General features: G+C 39.5%; 1 protein-coding gene across 3 annotated transcripts in view; it reads right to left on the reverse strand.

The window, feature by feature from the left end:
• TANC2 (tetratricopeptide repeat, ankyrin repeat and coiled-coil containing 2) overlaps nt 1-19,106 on the reverse strand; it is a 373,034-nt gene that overhangs the window by 71,294 nt on the left and 282,634 nt on the right. For all 3 annotated transcript variants that reach the window (XM_065909779.1, XM_065909778.1, XM_065909776.1), the window contains 2 exons: nt 17,214-17,347; nt 2,635-2,866 (listed from right to left, as the gene is read on the reverse strand). In XM_065909779.1, the coding sequence (XP_065765851.1) occupies nt 2,635-2,866; nt 17,214-17,347 (366 nt within the window). The remainder of the gene's footprint in view (nt 1-2,634; nt 2,867-17,213; nt 17,348-19,106) is intronic.

The raw sequence follows: 19,106 nt of genomic DNA on the forward strand, positions 1-19,106 counted from the left end.
TGATACAGTTGATTTAAGTCTTTCATTTTGCTTGTTCCATACTAAAAAAATATATAAATATTCTGTTTTTTCTTTCCAGTCTTCTTTGGGATTAATCAAATAATTTTCAGTATTTCATTTATTTTACAAATTGTGTTTTCAGCTGTTGCTCATAATGGTGATTTTGTTTTCAGGGTAAGAACATGGTGATTTGATAGAATAATTAAATTCACTCAGAGAACATTTATCAATGGGGATATCTAAAGCTGGTTGTGGAGACCTAAATGAGCAGCAAATATATCTAGTAGCAAAATTATAAAACACATGAATTACAGTTGAGAATCTAGAGCTGAGCCTGCAAGCATTTGAATATTCTCCTTAAATTAGCATTAAGATGTAGATCCTGTATCACTAACCTTCCCTAAAGGTACCCATATATGGGATCAATTTCTATCTTCACTTATTTGTTCAAAATTTATGTCCTGAAATGTCTGCTACATTCATGGTTGAGGTAATCACCATGAAGAATAAAAGCTGAATAAGTTCTTAGCCTCAATAGCATACAATTCAGACAAAGGAATAAGTACAGAAATAACTAATTCCTATAAAGGACAAAATATATCTGACATATAATAAAAGTTCAATAAATTTTAGTAACAAAAATTTAAGTTCTATTAAACATGTAGTAATACATGAAGTACCATAAGTAAGATATAAAAAAAACCCTAATGTCAATTTGGAAGGACACCATAACTTACTGGAGGAAGCAGGTGGATCAGCAGGTATTTCATGAATAAGGTGGTATTTAAGGTGGTCCATGAAAGATGAGTAGGATTCTGAGATGTGAGGAGAAAGCATATCAAGAAAAGGAAGCAATGAGCAGATGTATGGAGGCAGGAAAATGTAAGGAAGTATTTAGGGATTTGTGAAAATTTTGGTTTATATGTAAACACAGGGTTCATAAGGGTAAAAGTAGATCATATGGCTGGAAAGTAGGTTGGATCCAGGCCATTAAATACCTTAAATGACAGAGTAAGGAGCTGGAAGTTAATTCAGTGAGGTAACAGGGAGTCACTGGAGGTTTCCAAACAGGGAACTTCAGTGACCAGAGCACTGTTCTACAAAGCTCTATCTGGAAGCAGTACGTAAAGTCTAGAAGACTGTAGAGACTGGGGCAGATATTACCCGCCAGGAATGCCATGAATGAGTTAGAGATGCGCCTAAACATGAATTCCTTCAGCCCTCTGGGCATCAGGAGCTCCATGCAGCTGTAGCCTCAGAGCCAGAGATGTCCAGCCATGAGCAGTCTTGATTTTTTATCCCTGTGTGCTATATACATTTGAATAATTTTCCAAATGTGTTATGATGTGAACACAGCATTAGACCAGAAGACCAAAGACCAGGAAGGGCAGCAACACAGACGTGATGCCACAGGCAGCTGAGCAGCCTTTAGGGTGACAGTGGCAGGAATGATTTTCAGACGTGAGAAACATCAAGAAGGCACAATTAATGGGATCTAAAGGTTGACTGAATGGACAGAAAAGACGTTTAAAATATTTGTGGCGAAATCTCAATGTTAAAAAAGTCTAGGGTGTGGGAAAGCTGATTGGTAGGCAGCAGAGCTATAGACAGAAGTCATTGGAGTCAGGAAGAAAAACTCTGATACACAGTGATCAGCATGGAAGTCGACATAACTGGAGACAGTGGCCAGGAGAATGCAAATTCTTATACGAGTACCTGAGAAATGCTCAAGGAAAGTATGTAAGTCTTTGGGATAAACAGGATTGCTCAGGCATCTCATGCTTACTCAGGTCCTTTTCTTCAGATCCCAGCATAGACAGAACATGCTGGGGAAGGGGCAGAGGTGAAGAATGAGGTAGTTACACTTAGGCCTCGGCCAATACCAGAGAGCTGACTCATTGGAAAAGACCCTGATGCTGGGAAAGATTGAGGGCAGGAGAAGGGGGTGACAGAGAATGAGATGATTGGATGGCATCACCGAATCAATGGACATGAGTTTGAGCAAACTCCGGGAGATAGTGAGGAACAGGCAAGCCTGGCATGCTGCAATCTATGGGGCTGCAAAGAGTCAGACACAATTGAAAAACAATACCACCAGAGTTGCAGAGTTAAAACAAAGAAAAGTCATGGACATGATCACTTCCCCCCACTTCTTAAAAATATCTTAATACCTTTTAGTGCATGATTAAGTAATTTTTTTTGCATACACATAGTTATGTAACCCTTTCATTTTACCTGACTGTGGAGTAATAAAAAAAAAAAAAGCAAATATAAAGACTGAGGATGTTTGTAACCATAGAAACTCCATGGCATGGAGTGGGAGCCATGGCTCTAGTGATCTATTTGAACTCCACAGAAAGGACTGGAAGCTCAACTGTCTTTAGTTCAAGAAGAATGCATTATATTTGGAAATGAGAATGAGAATTTTTACGCAGAGAGGAGGAAGTACCAATTCCTAGAGGAATTTCTTATTTTTTTTTTCCCCTGAGTAAAACCTTTTATTTGTTGACTGTACCCTGTAGGAACATTTAAGTTTTGGCAGTGTGATAAAAATAATAATTTCTATAACATGCCCCCAGGTGAACTTGGGCTCCAGAGCCTCCACCTTCTACCTGCCCTGCACCTCATCTATACCTTTGTGGAGATTCTCCAGGGGCTCCAGCACTCCCCTCCGGAAGGAGGCCATGGGGTCTTGAACGCAGGACCGAAGGCTCAGCATGCTCTGGAGGTGAGGCTCCCGGAGAAGCTGCTCCCGATAGGCTGCCAGTTGAGGGGAGCGGCAGAGCAGGGCAGCAACGTTGTGGACGAACTCAGGCACCAGGCAGGTGTAGGCATTATCTGCTTGGCAGTAGTGATAGGCAACCACCTAAGAAAGACAGGTGAGCACAGAGACAGGCTGATCAGTAGCAAGGGCAGCAGTCAGGGTCGTGCGTGTGTGTGTTTAGTCACTAAGGTGGTCATGGTTACTGCATGGTTATTCTCTAACACTGTCTTCTGTCACCCCACTCCTCAACTTCTTCAAGTGAAAACAAAAGCTGTTAACTCGGAAATCACCCTGATTTATCTAACGTCAGAAACTTGACCCAATATTTCTCTTGTATGTGTATGGTACCATAATTCATGGTTAAAACTTATAAATACAAACTGAGCTTTTCCTCTAGATTAAAATAGGAAGTAGGCCTGAGAATAAAGATTAATCTCTCTAATATTTATTCAGCATGAAGTAGTACATGAAACAATCTGATACTGTAACAAAGCATTAGCAATAGAATAACCAGAGAAATACCATATGTTAGACTCAACAAACACATGTTTATAAGGCATATTTAAAAAATTATAATTGTGTTATAATCAGTCTCATAGAAAATAAAATAACTCAGACTCAAGAATGATCACTAAATAGTTTTCTGAGCACCTAGAGACAGAGAGGATCAGAATTAAGATAATAGGGAGAAGAAGTGAGATTTTTGTCAGATGCACGTGTTAAATTCAAAGAACTCAGAAAATGCATGCATCTTAATATCATCTAGGGTCTAGCCAGTCTGGCTGGAACGTGCAATTTTAAGCTCTGTTTTTTGTTTGTTTAAATTTGCAGTGTTTGCTTGTATCTTCAGGTTGTTCCTTTTGCCTCAAGGGCAAGAAGGGCAGAGGGTGATTTTAATCTAGACCACTCTGTTGGCTCAGTACTACCTACAAAAGTGATGGGCCTGCGTAGATAACAAGAAACTGCAGGGGAGATTCAGCCTGAATGTACAGACCACACTTGACATGGTGCCCAAAACATAGGAAGTGCACAGTCATGTTAGCGGATGCTGCCACCACCACCACCATCAATGTCCTCTTCTCTTCTTCCTCTCCATCATCATCACGGTTATCATCAAGGTTCTGTACACTCTCTTCTTTTCATCTACTGCGTTTGTACCTTCAAGCATTTGAAATTTGCCCTAGGAGCATACGCAGATATACTACTGGGACCCCAGCTCTCAAAGAACAGAATCATCCACAAAAGTGTTCTGCTTTGAAATGACTCCTAACCTGTAGGTATGGTCATCCTAGCTCCGTAACAAATGCTGGAAATATCACTTTTTAAAAAAAAAATCTGAAATCCTTCTCATTAGCATTTAAAAAACTGAACAACACAGGAAATGTTACTACATATGGAAAGCTAGGGATAGGAATTGTTTGCAAGTGAAGCAATGATGTCTGAGCATAGTGTGGAAATGGAAATGAGGAGGTGTACTTAGAAATCTCCACTCTCTTCTGTAGATAGATTGATCACTGCTTTACTACTAATCTTAAACGCAATGTAAGGAACCCAAAGAGAAAACTTGACAGCAACTGATCTGCCCTCTCAATGAACAGTGAAAGTCAGTGGTTATGTCCACAAGGACACAAATCTCCACTTTATAAAAAGAAAACAGTAAATCTCTGAATCAATATGAACTTTCATCATATTTTATCTCAATTGATTTCCCATGTCGAGGCAAAGCACAGCTGAGCAAATCAACTATAACTTACCTTTTACCTAAAGTAATGGGATACAAGTTTGAAGATAAAAAGTTTAACATTTAGGAAGAGGATTCTTGCCCTGGTTTCATTAAAAATCATCCGCACGCTTGGCTATCTGAAGTTTCAACTAACAAAGATCACTGCAAAAGTTGCCCCTTCTGGGGCTGCATTTGTTTCTTTGACTTTAAAATTTTTTAGGTATTCCAAATATAAAATCTTAACTCCTCTGCAGACTTCAGGTAGAAAGACCATTCAACATCTTCATGAAATTTGTACTTTGACTCAAAATAGGTCATTTACTAGATATTTCCAGGCATTTACATGGTATGTAAATGCACAAATAATCTGTCAAAAACACTTGGTATTTCTCCCAAATTATCTGTTGACATTATCAACAGCTTTCCCCACATACACAAATAGGAAACAAATAGTTTTTTTTTCCTTCAGCCTCTCACTGTGCTAGTGTTCAGTGAAGGGTAACAGATCACTCCCTACAGCTCTGAGGAAGTCACCATGGCCTATATTCAGTCACTATTATTCCAGTCATACCTGACCAACTGGTATTATTGGAATAATAATACTGGAATATCAGACAACCTTACCTGCCTCCCGAGGTAGGTCAAGGTCAAGAAGCAACAGTTAGAACTGGACTCGGAAAATCAGACTGGTTCCAAATAGGAAAAGGAGTACGTCAAGGCTGTATATTGTCACCCTGCTTATTTAACTTATATGCACAGTACATCATGCAAAATGCCAGGGTGGATGACGCACAAGCTGGAATCAACATTGTCGGGAGAAATATCAATAACTTCAGACGACACCACCCTTATGGCAGAAAGTGATGAAGAACTAAAGAGCCTCTTGATGAAAGTGAAAGAGGAGAGTGAAAAAGTTGGCTTAAAACTCAACATTCAACATACTGTGTTCATGGATTGGAAGAATCAATATTGTCAAAATGGTTATTCTACCCAAAGCAATCTATAGATTCAATGCAATCCCTATCAAGCTACCAACGGTATTTTTCACAGAGCTAGAACAAATAATTTCACAATTTGTATGGAAATACAAAAAACCTCGAATAGCCAAAGTAATCTTGAGAAAGAAGAATGGAACTGGAGGAATCAACCTGCACACAGTCATCAAGACAATATGGTACTGGCACAAAAACAGAAATATAGATCAATGGAACAGAATAGAAAGCCTAAAGAGAAATCCACAAACCTATGGACACCTTATCTTTGACAAAGGAGGCAAGGATATACAATGGAAAAAAGAGAACCTTTTTAACAAGTGGTGCTGGGAAAACTGGCCAACCACTTGTGAAAGAATGAAACTAGAACACTTTCTAACACCATACACAAAAATAAACTCAAAATGGATTAAAGATCTAAATGTAAGACCAGAAACCATAAAACTCCTAGAGGAGAACATAGGCAAAACACTCTCCGACATAAATCACAGTAAGCTCCTCTATGACCCACCTCCCAGAATATTGGAAATAAAAGCAAAAATAAACAAATGGGACCTAATTAAACTTAAAAGCTTTTGCACAACAAAAGAAACTATAAGTAAGGTGAAAAGACAGCCCTCAGATTGGGAGAAAATAATATCAAATGAAGCAACAGACAAAGGATTAATCTCAAAAATATACAAGAAACTCCTGCAGCTCAATTCCAGAAAAATAAATGACCCAATCAAAAAATGGGCCAAAGAACTAAACAGACATTTCTCCAAAGAAGACATACAGATGGCTAACAAACACATGAAAAGATGCTCAACATCACTCATTATCAGAGAAATGCAAATCAAAACCACAATGAGGTACCATAACACGCCCAGTCAGGATGGCTGCTATCCAAAAGTCTACAAGCAATAAATGCTGGAGAGGGTGTGGAGAAAAGGGAACCCTCTTACACTGTTGGTGGGAATGCAAACTAGTACAGCCACTATGGAAAACAGTCTGGAGATTTCTTAAAAAACTGGAAATAGAACTGCCATATGACCCAGCAATACCACTTCTGGGCATACACACTGAGGAATCCAGATCTGAAAGAGACACGTGCACCCCAATGTTCATTGCAGCACTGTTTATAATAGCCAGGACATGGAAGCAACCTAGATGCCCATCAGCAGACGAATGGATAAGGAAACTGTGGTACATATACACCATGTAATATTACTCAGCTGTTAAAAAGAATTCATTTGAATCAGTTCTAATGAGATGGATGAAACTGGAGCCCATTATACAGAGCGAAGTAAGCCAGAAAGATAAAGATCATTACAGCATACTAACACATATATATGGAATTTAGAAAGATGGTAATGATAACCCTATACGCAAAACAGAAAAAGAGACACAGATGTACAGAACAGACTTATGGACTCTATGGGAGAAGGCGAGGGTGGGATGTTTTGAGAGAACAGCATGTATATTATCTATAGGGAAACAGATCACCAGCCCAGGTGGGATGCATGAGACAAGTGCTCGGGCCTGGTGCACTGGGAAGACCCAGAGGAATCGGGTGGAGAGGGAGGTGGGAGGGGGGATCGGGATGGGGAACACATGTAACTCCATGGCTGATTCATGTCAATGTATGACAAAACCCACTGCAATGTTGTGAAGTAATTAGCCTCAACTAATAAAAATAAATGAAAAAAACAAAAAACACAAAAAAACCCATCAACATTCAAGAAACAAAGATCATGGCATCCAGTCCCATCACTTCATGGTAAATAGATGGGAAACAGTGGAAATAGTGACAGACTTTATTTCTTGGGCTCCAAAATCACTGCAGATGGTGACTGCAGTCATGAAATTAAAAGACACTTGGTCCTTGGAAGAAAAGCTATGACCAACTTAGACAGCATATGAAAAAGCAGAGACATTACTTTGCCAACAAAGGTTCATCTAGTCAAAGCTATTGTTTTTCCAGTGGTCATGATGGATGCGAGAGTTGGACCATAAAGAGAGCTGAGCGCCAAGAATTGATGCTTTTGAGCTGGAGTGTTGGAGAAGACTCTTGAGAGTCCTTTGGACTGCAAGGAGATCAAACCAGTCAACCCTAAAGGAAATCAGTCCTAAATATTCATTGGAAAGACTGATGCTGAAGCTCCAATACTTTGGCCACCTGATGTGAAGAACTGAGTCATCAGAAAAGACCCTGATGCTGGCAAAGATTGAAGGCAGGAGGAGAAAGGGATGACAGAGAATGAGATGGCTGGATGCCATCACCAACTCGATGAATGTGAGTTTGCGCAGGCTCTGGGAGTTGGTGATGAACTGGTGTGCTGCAGTCCATGGGGCTGCAAAGAGTCAGACATGACTGAGCGACTGAACTGACTGATTCCAACTTCCTGGGAATGGTTCAGAAGTAGTCCACCCCATCAGAAGGTAAAACTTTTCTCCTTGGTGAACTCCTGTCTCTTACAATGACTTGCTGAAATTTCTTTTTCAGCTGTGTTTTTCTTACATTATTAATTTTTTTTCCATCTCAAGTTTTCCTTATGTTAAATGCCCAAACTTAAAAATTTTTTTTATGATTTTTTTTGACATGAACCATTTTTAAAGTCTTTACTGAATTTGTTATGATAATGCTTCCTTTTTTTTTGGCAACCAGGGATTGAATCCATGCCCCTGCAATGGAAGACAAAGTCTTAACCACTAGACCACCTGAGAAGTCCCCCTCAACTTTTGACTAGAACAGTTCTATGCAAAATATATCTAATATGACTAGAACTGTATCAATTCTTTGAAGAAGACAGTGGGTAACTTTTAGATTACTCCTGTGAGGAAGAATAAAAGGACAGGTCTGCAGACTGACTATACAAAAAAAAAAAAAGAAAAAAAAGACTGGAGGTCAGTATAGCCTTGGATAGGGAGAGGTGTTGATTTAAAGCCACACATGGGGAATGATACAACTAAGCATATTCCTCATCAAACACCCTAATCAAATGACTGAATGACAGCCAACCTGTCGGGCTTGTATTAAAAGTTCCAGGCTACGTTTTACATGAAACGAATCATCTATGACAGGATTAAACCAATCTCTTAAAAACAAAAGGCAGATTTGAATATCTAGAATTCATTTGGACATAAAAGTTTAATTTACATAATGACTGCCATTGTTGTTGTGGTTCAGTTGTCTGACTCTTGGTGACCCCATGGACTGCAGCATGCCAGGCCTCCCTGTCCCTCACCATCTCCCGGAGTTCGCCCAAGTTCATATCCATTGTATTGGTGATGCTATCCAACCATCTCATCCTCTACTGCCCTCTTCTCCTCCTGCCCTCAATCTTTCCCACCATCAGGGTCTTTTCTGATGAGTCAGTTCTTCACATCAGGTGGCCAAAGTACTGGAAGCTTCAGCTTCAGCATCAGTCCTTTCACTGAGCATTCAGGGTTGATTTCCCTTAGGATTGACTGATTTGATCTTCTTTCTGTCCAAGGGACTCTTTAAGTCTTCTCCAGCACCACAATTAAAAGCATTGATTCTTTGGTGCTCAGCCTTCTTTATGGTCCAACTCTCACATCAGCTGTCATTGGCATCACTTAAATTTTTTTTTCGGGGTCATGCCACACGGCATGCAGGATTCTGATCATGGATTGAATCTGTGCCCCCTGCAGTGGAAGTGCAGGTTCTTAACCATGGGACCACCAGGGAGGTCCCAGCATCACTTAAATTCTAATGTTGCTGCTGACCTTCCTTCATGCTCTGGTATTTTTTATTCACTGTCTCTTTCTCATCAGTCTTTCTTGAACTCTCTCACTACCACCTGGTTGATTTCCTACTCGGCACATCCCTCCCAATACTTCAGTTTGGCTTTTCCTGTGTCTAGTGACCTCGAAGCTCAGGGTAAAAACATTTTCTTTGCCCTTTCTCCTGTCCCTCAACTGTGGCTGTAATCTGCATCCTGGGACTGGCAGCTAGGAATAGCTCAAGACTTGGGTTCGGCCTCAGTTATTTTCCAGCTTGGAGCTCTTTTTTTTTTTTGCAGTAGGATTTTTTTTAAAAAACTTTTTATTTTGAACTAATTTTAGATTTAAATGTTGCAAAAAGATGTGTTTCCGTATATCCCTTACCCAGCTTCCCTTAACATCTTACATAATCATAGCATAATTATTGAAACCAGGAAATAACACTGGCACAACACTATGAACTAAAGGCAGTATTCAAATTTTGTCAGTTTTCTACTCATGACCTTTTTCTGTTCCAGCATTCTATCCAGTTGTTATTTCTCCTTAGACTCTTGCAGTCTGTAAGAGCTCCCCAGTCTTTGTCTTTCATGACCTTGACACTTTTGAAGAGCACTGATCCATTACTTTGTTGAATATTAGTCAGTGTGAGTTCCTCTCATGTTTTCCTCATGTTCCACTTGAGATTTTTTTGGCAAGAAAACCACAAAAACGATGTTTTGTCCTTTTCAGTGGATCATGTCACAGGGTTCATGATGTGACACGTCCGGATACTGGTGGTGCTGACCTTGATTGCTTGGCTAAGGTAAAGGTTTCTGCCAGGTTTCTCTACTATACAGCTACTATCTTACCCTTCATAGTTAAATATCTTAGAGGAGATACTTTGAGTCAGTGCAAATCCTGTTCCTCCCCAAATTGTTACCCACTAGTTTCAGTATCCATCTGGAATATTATTATTATTATTACCATAATGTACTACCTGGTGACTACAGTTTACAGTACTACATTATATAGTTGAAAATGACTTAAGAGAGTAGATTTTAAAAGTTCTTATCACACAAACAATTCTGTAACTATGTGAGGTGATGATTATTAACTAAATTTATACACATATCAAATCATTAAGCCGTACATCTTTAACTATACAATATTCTATGTCAGCTAATCTCAATAGAACTGGGGAAAAGCAAGATGAGATAGGAAATACAAGATGCAGGTGTAACATGAGCTGGGGCCATCTAAGGAACTAAGGAGAGATAGAAAAGCCTTCTTAGAGGTGAAACTTAAGCTGAAATCTAAAGGATGATGACAAGCGATTGGGGCAGGTGTGTCCCAGGCAGAGGAAGACAGCACGTGTGAATCCCCTTACACCTCCAGTGCAGCTAGAATGCGAATGAGTGGGGAGAGGCGGGAGATATGAGCAGATAGATAGAGCAGAGGCTTTCATCTGGAGTGGCTCTGCTCCCCAGGGTACATTTGGTGACGTCTGGAGACAGTTTTGGTCGGCACAACTGTGAGTGGGAGGATACCACTGGATAGTGGGCAGAGGTCAAGGATACTTCTAAGCATAGTACACTAAAAAGGACAGCCTGCAGACCAAGAGTTATCTGGCCCCAAATGTCAACGGTGTTGCTGAGAAACCCTGAGCTAGATAGAAAATGTAAAGGCCCTCTGGGCTTCCCAGGTGGTGCTAGTGGTAAAGAACCTGCCTGCCAATGCAGGAGACATAGGAGACTTGGGTTCGATCCCTGGGTCAGGAAGATCTGGAGAGGGCATGGCAACCCGCTCTAGTATCTTGCCTGGAGAATCCCATGGACAGAGGAGTCTGGCTGGCTGCAGACCATGGGGTTGCATACCAATACAGATGAAGCAACTTAATACCCGTGCGTGTAAAGGTCCTTTATGATAAGAGTCAAGTTTCAAGAAGGGAGCTTGGATTCCACTCAAGGGCAAGGAGGAGCCACTGACAGATTTTAAGTAACAAGAACAGAAATATGTTTTAGAAAGATTACTCAGGCTTCAGTACAGAGAACAGACAATTTATTCACTCATTTAACACATACTTCTGTACTAGGCGTTGTGCTAGGAGCTGGTGATAAGAGTGGTGAACAATTATTTAAATACTGACCCATCTAGTGGAAGAGACAAGATTAAAAAGCAAAAAAACAAAACTGAGAAATGAATAAATAAGGTTGTTTCCATATTCAGTATCCTGAGTGTAGACGCATCTGGGTCTCACTATAAAATTTCGATGTTAATTTTTAGAGAGAAAAAAACCGTAGACACATTTTATAAAACATCATCTATAGGTTATTTGCTGTTTAGTTTGGATCACATTTCTCCTAAAATGTAAGTCTTTTCAAAAAGAGCCAACTGGAACCTAAACCAAATTTCATACTTTTTTTTTTCTCTTTCCAAATCTCATACTTAGGTGTTGTTATTTTTTGTTTTCCTGTCTCCCTATGAGTGTGTGTGTGTATGTGTGGTGTAAGTCTCTTAGCATGGTCAACACACATTTCTGAACTGCTGACATGATCACCTTCTTGGCCGATACCTTTAACAGCAGCAGCAACGAGCTCAGGAACCACGATCACCTGACATCATCCTGATTTAGTGCAGAACTAGTCTCCTGGCAAGGATGACATTTCAGTTTTTTTTCCTTACATAGATTTCCTTAGGGGGTAAAAATCCTCTGCTTTTTGTGTCTCTGTGACACTTCTTAAAATTAGCTAGTTTCTCTAATTAGCTTATTTAAGAGATATTAGCTTCTTAATCTAAGGATTAAGCCAGTGACAACTTAACCTAATGTGACAAGAGCTTCTAGTCACTTTTGAAAAAGACAACTTTTTGAAGAAAGAATTTGAGGTCAGCGAAATTTCTGGAAGGTGCTCCTTCATTGTTTCTTGCTTTGAAGCCACTTTCAATTATCGACAGATTTTTCCAAAAGAACACTAAACAAAAATCCTTCTTGTCGCACTGGAGAGCAGTACAGTGGTTAAAAGCCTGGACTCTGGAGCCTGCCTGCCTCAGTTTAAATCGTGGTTTCAAGTCATGTTCTAGTTATCTTGGTGAGTTATGTAACCTCAGTGTGAGGCGAGTTTCTGTATCTGTTAAATGGGGAGAAGGTGATTCACTTTATTGGGGTGAGCATTGACTCTGTATCCAAGCTCTGCTATTTACTAACAGGAAGACACTGGAAAAATGAACTATCACTGAAGCACAGTGTCCTCACCTGTAAAATGGGGATGATAATGACCACTTCAGAGGTTCAAGGTAAGAATGAAGAAGCGAAATAACAAATATAATGTAAAAAGTACTAAGCTCAATGTGTGTAATGCGCACAGTAAATAGAAGTCAGTCTCTCTGTCTGGAGAATTCTGCATGTCTGACCACTCAGATAACAGAATGAAAACCTGGAAAAGTGATGGTTGTTCTAAAGTCACACATCCAGGAAATGCTCTGAACGAGATCTCCACATACCTCAACTGTACTTCAGAAGAAATACATAATATTAACTGGAAATACATTAAGAGATCTAGACCTAGCAAAACCTGTTACTTCAAGTGGAAAGTGTTTCTTCAATAAGTAAAACTGCTCTAAAGTTGTGACAAGAACTCTTCAATGGTCTCAATTACGAAGAAGCATAAGAAGCCTCAAGAATACTATGAAATATCAATGATAATGAATGATACACAAGAACTGATACTAAGAACTCTATCAAATCAAGAAGTTTTTCAAGGGTACTTTTAATTTTCATATAATAGCTTGCATTATCAAAATACTAACTGATCTAAAAAGATCTCATCATTTTGTCACAGATGAGAAACAAGGTTGCTGACTTCTGCCCTATGCTTCTACAGCACAAAGCTGTGTCTGAACTGGGACATGTGGCACAATTACTGGGATAATATTCAATTTTAATTAAGGGGCCATTTGTTTCACAATGCTCAGTGTAAACTTTAAGATATTCCATCTCTACGTACAAACAGAGGTATTTATATTTTGCTTAAGGAAGAAATAAGCATGAAACTTTAAATATATTCCTTAAGTGTAAATAATGACTAGTATATCTCACTTCTAACATTTAACATCTTCAAAATATTGAATCCAACATCAACTTTAATCTAAGGGGCCATTTCGTATAGAAGGTTTAGTATAAATTAAAAAATATCCCATTTCTAGGTACAAAAGAGATTTATTTATATTGTGCTTAAGAAAGGCACAACCATGGAACTTAAAATGTGATCAGTTTTCAAGTAAGTATAGTTACTAATTTCCTACTAAAAATAAATAACACTTTCCAAATATTGAACATATAGAGTCTTGGGATTTTTTTCTTTCTCTCTCTTCTAACTTTTTGACTGCACCACAAGGCATGTGGGATCTTAGTTCCCCATCAGATACCTGAACCTGTGTTACCGGCAGTGGAAGTGCAGTCTTAATGGGTGGACAGCCAGGGAAGTCCTGGGACTTTTCTCCTGATGACAGACTAAGAAGTGACAACATGTGAAGACTTTCTTTCTAGCACTCATCACCATCTGATAGACCACGTATTTGTTTGTTTATTGGCCTTCTCCCACCACAAAAACGTAGGCTACCTAATAACAGGGACTGTGCATGTCTTGTTCACTGCTTTAGCTTCAATCTTGTATTACAGGCGTTCCAAACATCTATTCCAAATGAATAAATAAATGACTGTGATGATGAAAGCTCTTCAGCATTTGTGTATTTCCAGATGACATTTATTCTGATTTTTCTAAAGAAGAGGCTGGAGTCGGCTTACATGGGATATTTAGAAAAAAGAAAAAACAAAGATGTCTTTTAAAGTTGCACTGAGTTAGCAGTGAAATGAGGGAGATTGCAAACTGTTTTCAGAAGCCCATTTATACATGGGTGTGTACCACTAAGTGGGGACAACTGAAAACGCAGTTGGGGGAGACATGCTATTTTTGGCTCACACCTGGACAGGATTTCTATGAAGAAATTAGAAGCTTATGACAGTGAAGATGCCTTCCTGTTCTTCATTACTAATTAATCATGACAAGAGACTTTTTCAAACACTGGAGATGGCATTCCTCCAAAATAAGGAGAACAGGAAACAGAAATGCGGAGACTTCCCTGGCAGTCCAGTGGTTAAGGCTCCGTGCTTCCACTGCAGGGGTGGGGGAGGGGAACAGGTTCAATCCCGACTTAGGGAACTAAGATCCCACCATGCGGTCAAATAAGTAAATAATTGTCACAAAATAAAGAAAAGATTATCACAGAGTGATTTGGGGGAAAAAAAAAAGAAACAGAAATGCAAATTCTGTTGATGAGAAATATCTAATCTCTGATTATAATATACAAAGATGGAATATGAATGTAGGATTAAATGGCTTAACAGAAGAAGGTGAAGCAAGTGCTAGCTGAGGATATAGGCCAAATCATCTGTCAAACCTCAGAAAAGAAGAGGGGTGAGGAAGGAAGTTGAAAACACAGAAATTATTTGACGTTTATGGAAGGAGCAGTTGGATCCCCAGATATCCCTCCGATCCTGCCCAGCTGGGTGACTACCTTCCCCAAAACCCACAGGAAAGAGGATTATATTCACTCAAGAAACTAAGAGAATCCAGGCTTAGCGACACCAGACACAGGGTAGGTGAGGAGCAGGTGCAGGGCTGAAAAGGGGCTCACGTAAGAGTCTGCAATCTAAGTGATGAAACTTCACTTTGTCTCACTAGCTTTAGAATGCTGGCAACCAGGATATACGCCCTCCAGGAGACTGGTGGATTCCCTGCTAGATAAGATGAACAGTGCAAGAAAAAAACTTATGGACATTGACTTTGGGGTTTTCCAGTAAAAGCTGACAGGTCATCTTAATTCTCTACAGTTAAGCTCTCCGCATACACAAGCTTCCACCAGGTTTTCATTACCTAACTATTAAGGGAGAGATAAGAGAACATAACACATGCATAACACAAAAACAGTATGCTACAAAAAAGAGGGGAACAACTGGGGGAAAAAAGGACCTACTGTAGATTAAAACTACGATAGCCAATTTTGTGTGTGTGTGTGTGTGTGAAGTATTGCAAGGTGATGTTGAGGAAATCTCTTAAAAGTGGATCATAAATCAAAATAGGAAAACAAAAGTATAGGAAACAGCGAAGTGAAGAAGAGTATTAACATAGGAAATTAATTTTTGACTAAAACGAGTTGTAGAAGGAGATAACAGAGGAAGTGGTGGTGAGGAAATTAGCAATAAATAATACAAAAGCATTTCCTTGAATCAAAGAATATACCCAGGGTTCACTAGGCACCAATAGAATATTAAAAAAAAAAAAAAGACCTAGTAAGAAGATTCTAAAAGCTTCTGGAGGGGAAAAAAGTATATATAAAGAATTAGGAATAATAATAGTACCATATTAGTATGGAATTAGAGGATGAGATGGTTAGATAGTATCACCAACTCAAAGGACATGAGTTTGAGTAAACTCCGGGAAATAGTGAAGGGAGGGGACGCCTGGTGTGCTGCAGTCCACGGGGTCACAAAGAGTCAGATATGACTTAGCAACTGAACAACAAGAAAACCATATTACTTAAATAGTAATACTGGAAGTTCAAGATGGATGTCTTCCAAAAGGGAGTACATATATGTATACGTATAGCTGATCCAAGCTATGTGCAGTAGAAGCTAACACAACATTCTAAAGCAATTATGCTCCAATAAAAATTTGGAGCAAAAAAATTATGCTCCAATAAAAAATTAAAAAATTTTTAAGAGGTGGATGCCTTCAAAATTCTGAGGGGGAACAATTTTTAAACTCCAGTTTTATGATATCAAACAAATGGTAATGTATGAGAATGAAATAAAGACACTTTTATGAACATTAAATCTTGGAAAATTTACCTCCTTGGCATTTTTTCTTGGGGAGCTACTAGAGGATGTGCTCCATCAAAGAAAGGAATATAATCAAGAAAGATAATGACATGGAATCAAACACAGAAAAGCAGTAACAGAATTTCCAGGATAATAAGTAGGTGTTAAGCCTTGACAGCATCTGAGGTCCAGGTTAGTTTGATGGAGAACTCTGGGGCTTCCAGAATGTGTGTGGGGGTGAATATAATTGATGTGGAAAATTGTACTGAGAGCCATTTTACAAAGCATTAAGAGTTATGGAATGACAATCATCGTTTTGAAGAAAAAGAAGCAAATTTTAAAATGAGGCATTTCATAACCTGGGAAAAACAAAACTGCTCAAGAAGGAAATGTTATTCTTGGTTCCACAGTGAACCGTGTTGCCCAGTATTAATACTGAAAATAATATAACATGGATTCAGACAAAAATCATGATATAACTGTAGTGACATGATGGACAGAGCAAGGAAGGTGAAAGAGCCAAAATTCTCACCATACATAATAAGAAGCAATAGATAATGTACAGAACTGATGAAAACAGTTATAGCAGTCCATAAATATTATTTACAAAGATGGAGATATGGATCAGAAAAATATCTCTAAACATTGAAAGTGTTTGCCTTTGGGGAGAGGGTGGCTTGGGGAGGAGAAAAGAATTCCTGGTTTTTATTATAAGTCTTTGAGCATTATTTGATTTCCTGAACTATGCGTGTATATCGCTTTGACAAAAATAAAGAGAATTACAATGCAACATATAAAAAATTTATGGATAGTGCAGTACAGCAGGAAGTTATGAGCTAGGAATGAAAATTTAAAAACTATATTGATTACTTATACTGTGATCTTGGGTAAATGATATAACTCTGAGTCTCCACTTTCTTATCTATTTGTTATGGGACTTTGGTTATTTCTAAGGGTCCTTCCAACAGCAAGTTTCTGATTCCAAAATAACAAAGTATTTTTCTAGGAACGGCTTTTTAATGGTATAATATATATTATATATACTTTTGTTTACTTTGCTGGGGTCTTTTGTTTACTTTTGTTTACTTTGCTGGGGTCTCCCTACCATTGTTCTGTTGATGTTAAAATGGCACTAGCATGGGGATCCTCTCGTACCTGTGAGGCTAGTCTCCGCATGGCCTCCTCCTGCCGCCTGCGCATTTCTGGAGTTCCTGGGCAGCTTCCACTGGTGATGGAAGAGTGGGCTGACGGTGGCTGTGTGAGTGGCAGCTCTCTGTTGGCATCCACATCTGGATTAAAAAGATGAGATGTTTGCATCAGATCATCGTAAAACTCTGAAGTGATTGAAGACTGGCTAAATTCAATGTGTTGTACAATCTTGCAATTCTACTCTTAGGTGTGTACCCAAGAGAATTAAAAATGTATGCCCATGAAAAAACTTGTACACAAGTGCTCAAAGAAGCAAGATTCATATCAGCTCCAAAGTGGAAACAACTCAAATGTCCATCAACTGATGAACTGATAAAATGTGGTTCAGTCCCACAAGGGAACGTTACTTGACAATAAAAAGAAATAAAATACCAACACATTCAAAACAACATGGATAACCTGTGGAAATGTTACACTCATTCAAAGAAGCCAGTTGCAAAAGGTCATATAATGTATGATTCTATTTATGTGAAATGCCCGGAATAGGAACATCCACAGGAGACAAAAAAGCAGATTCGTGGTTACCTAGGGGTGGAAATAGGGACTTATCAGGGAAATGAAGACGGACTGCTAACGGGCATGGGATTTCTTTTAGGGGGGGATGAAAACATTCTAAGATTATGGTGGTTGCTTTACAACTCAGTGAATACACTAAAATGCACTGAACTGAACAATTTAAATGGGTGAATTACAGGGTTAGGTGAATTGTAGCTTAATAAACCTGTTTTTTAAAAATTCCATTTATTCATGTTATTTAGGTAATATCTTAACTACTACTAGAAATCATGGACTACATTTGTGAATACAGATAATATTTTAACAAGGAGTACAAAATAAGTAGGCTGTTACTGAATGGTCAACAGCTATTGAAAAGGAGGAAGAACAGGGAAAATGGTTTTCATGTAGCTTCCTAACAGGAGGACTGAATTGAGACCTCTTCCATCCAACTGGCCATCGCCTAGAGTTCTGAATACACTGTAGGAGGGGAGGTGTGGGAGATGGCAGTGAAAGACTGAAGAAACAGTGGGTTCAGCGACTGTCAGTGTATCACGCCTGTTGTTCACTCCCATGTTCCACCCCGTTTCCCTTTATCTGGTACTTGATTTTGTGGGTAATTATGGTCTTCTGTCTTCTAGCTGATCCCTTCTGGAGATGCCCTCCTTTCTGTTTGGGTGTCTTTACTTTCTGCTTGGTATTCAGAGAACAGAAAACAAGTGAATCGGAAAGAGACACCGGTGTGCACAGCAAATTGGCAAAACGGACTTCTGGAATGAGCAGGGTGGGGAGAGGAGGAACTACTCACTGCACAGCTATTTGGGGGCACGGCAGCTGTTGGCAAATGTCAAATCCAAACAATAACTACACTGAGACTTCTAGGGACAGGAGAATACAGTCCTGTGTTAGACCGAACTTCCCTAACGGCTGTACTGAGTATCTTTGCAGTTCATGTGATAATACCCCAATTATACAACAGGTCCACCTTCACAAAATGTTTTTATTCTTAGAAGAGTGTATGTGTTGAGGGGTGGGTGATGATGGTGGTGGTAGAGACTGACGGGGGAGTAAGGTTTGGGAAGGGGTGTAGGTGGAAAACAGGATGACAGGCTAGGGCCTGCCTTGACAGCTTTTCTGCGCCTTCCCAGGGAAATGACAAGGAGGGGGCGGCTGGGGGCTGGGTGTCTGTGGGGGAAGGACAGAGCCAGGCAATGCAGTGCTGCAGGCTAGACTGCTCACATCTTCCAGAGCAGTGCTACTCAGCATGGAGGAGGCAGAGACAGAAAAAAGAACGACACAGGATGCAGAGATGAAGGCCAGGAGTTCCAATAAGGTTTCACCTAT

The sequence above is a fragment of the Muntiacus reevesi genome, chromosome 18 (genome assembly GCF_963930625.1).
Source record: "Muntiacus reevesi chromosome 18, mMunRee1.1, whole genome shotgun sequence".
NCBI lineage: Eukaryota > Metazoa > Chordata > Mammalia > Artiodactyla > Cervidae > Muntiacus > Muntiacus reevesi.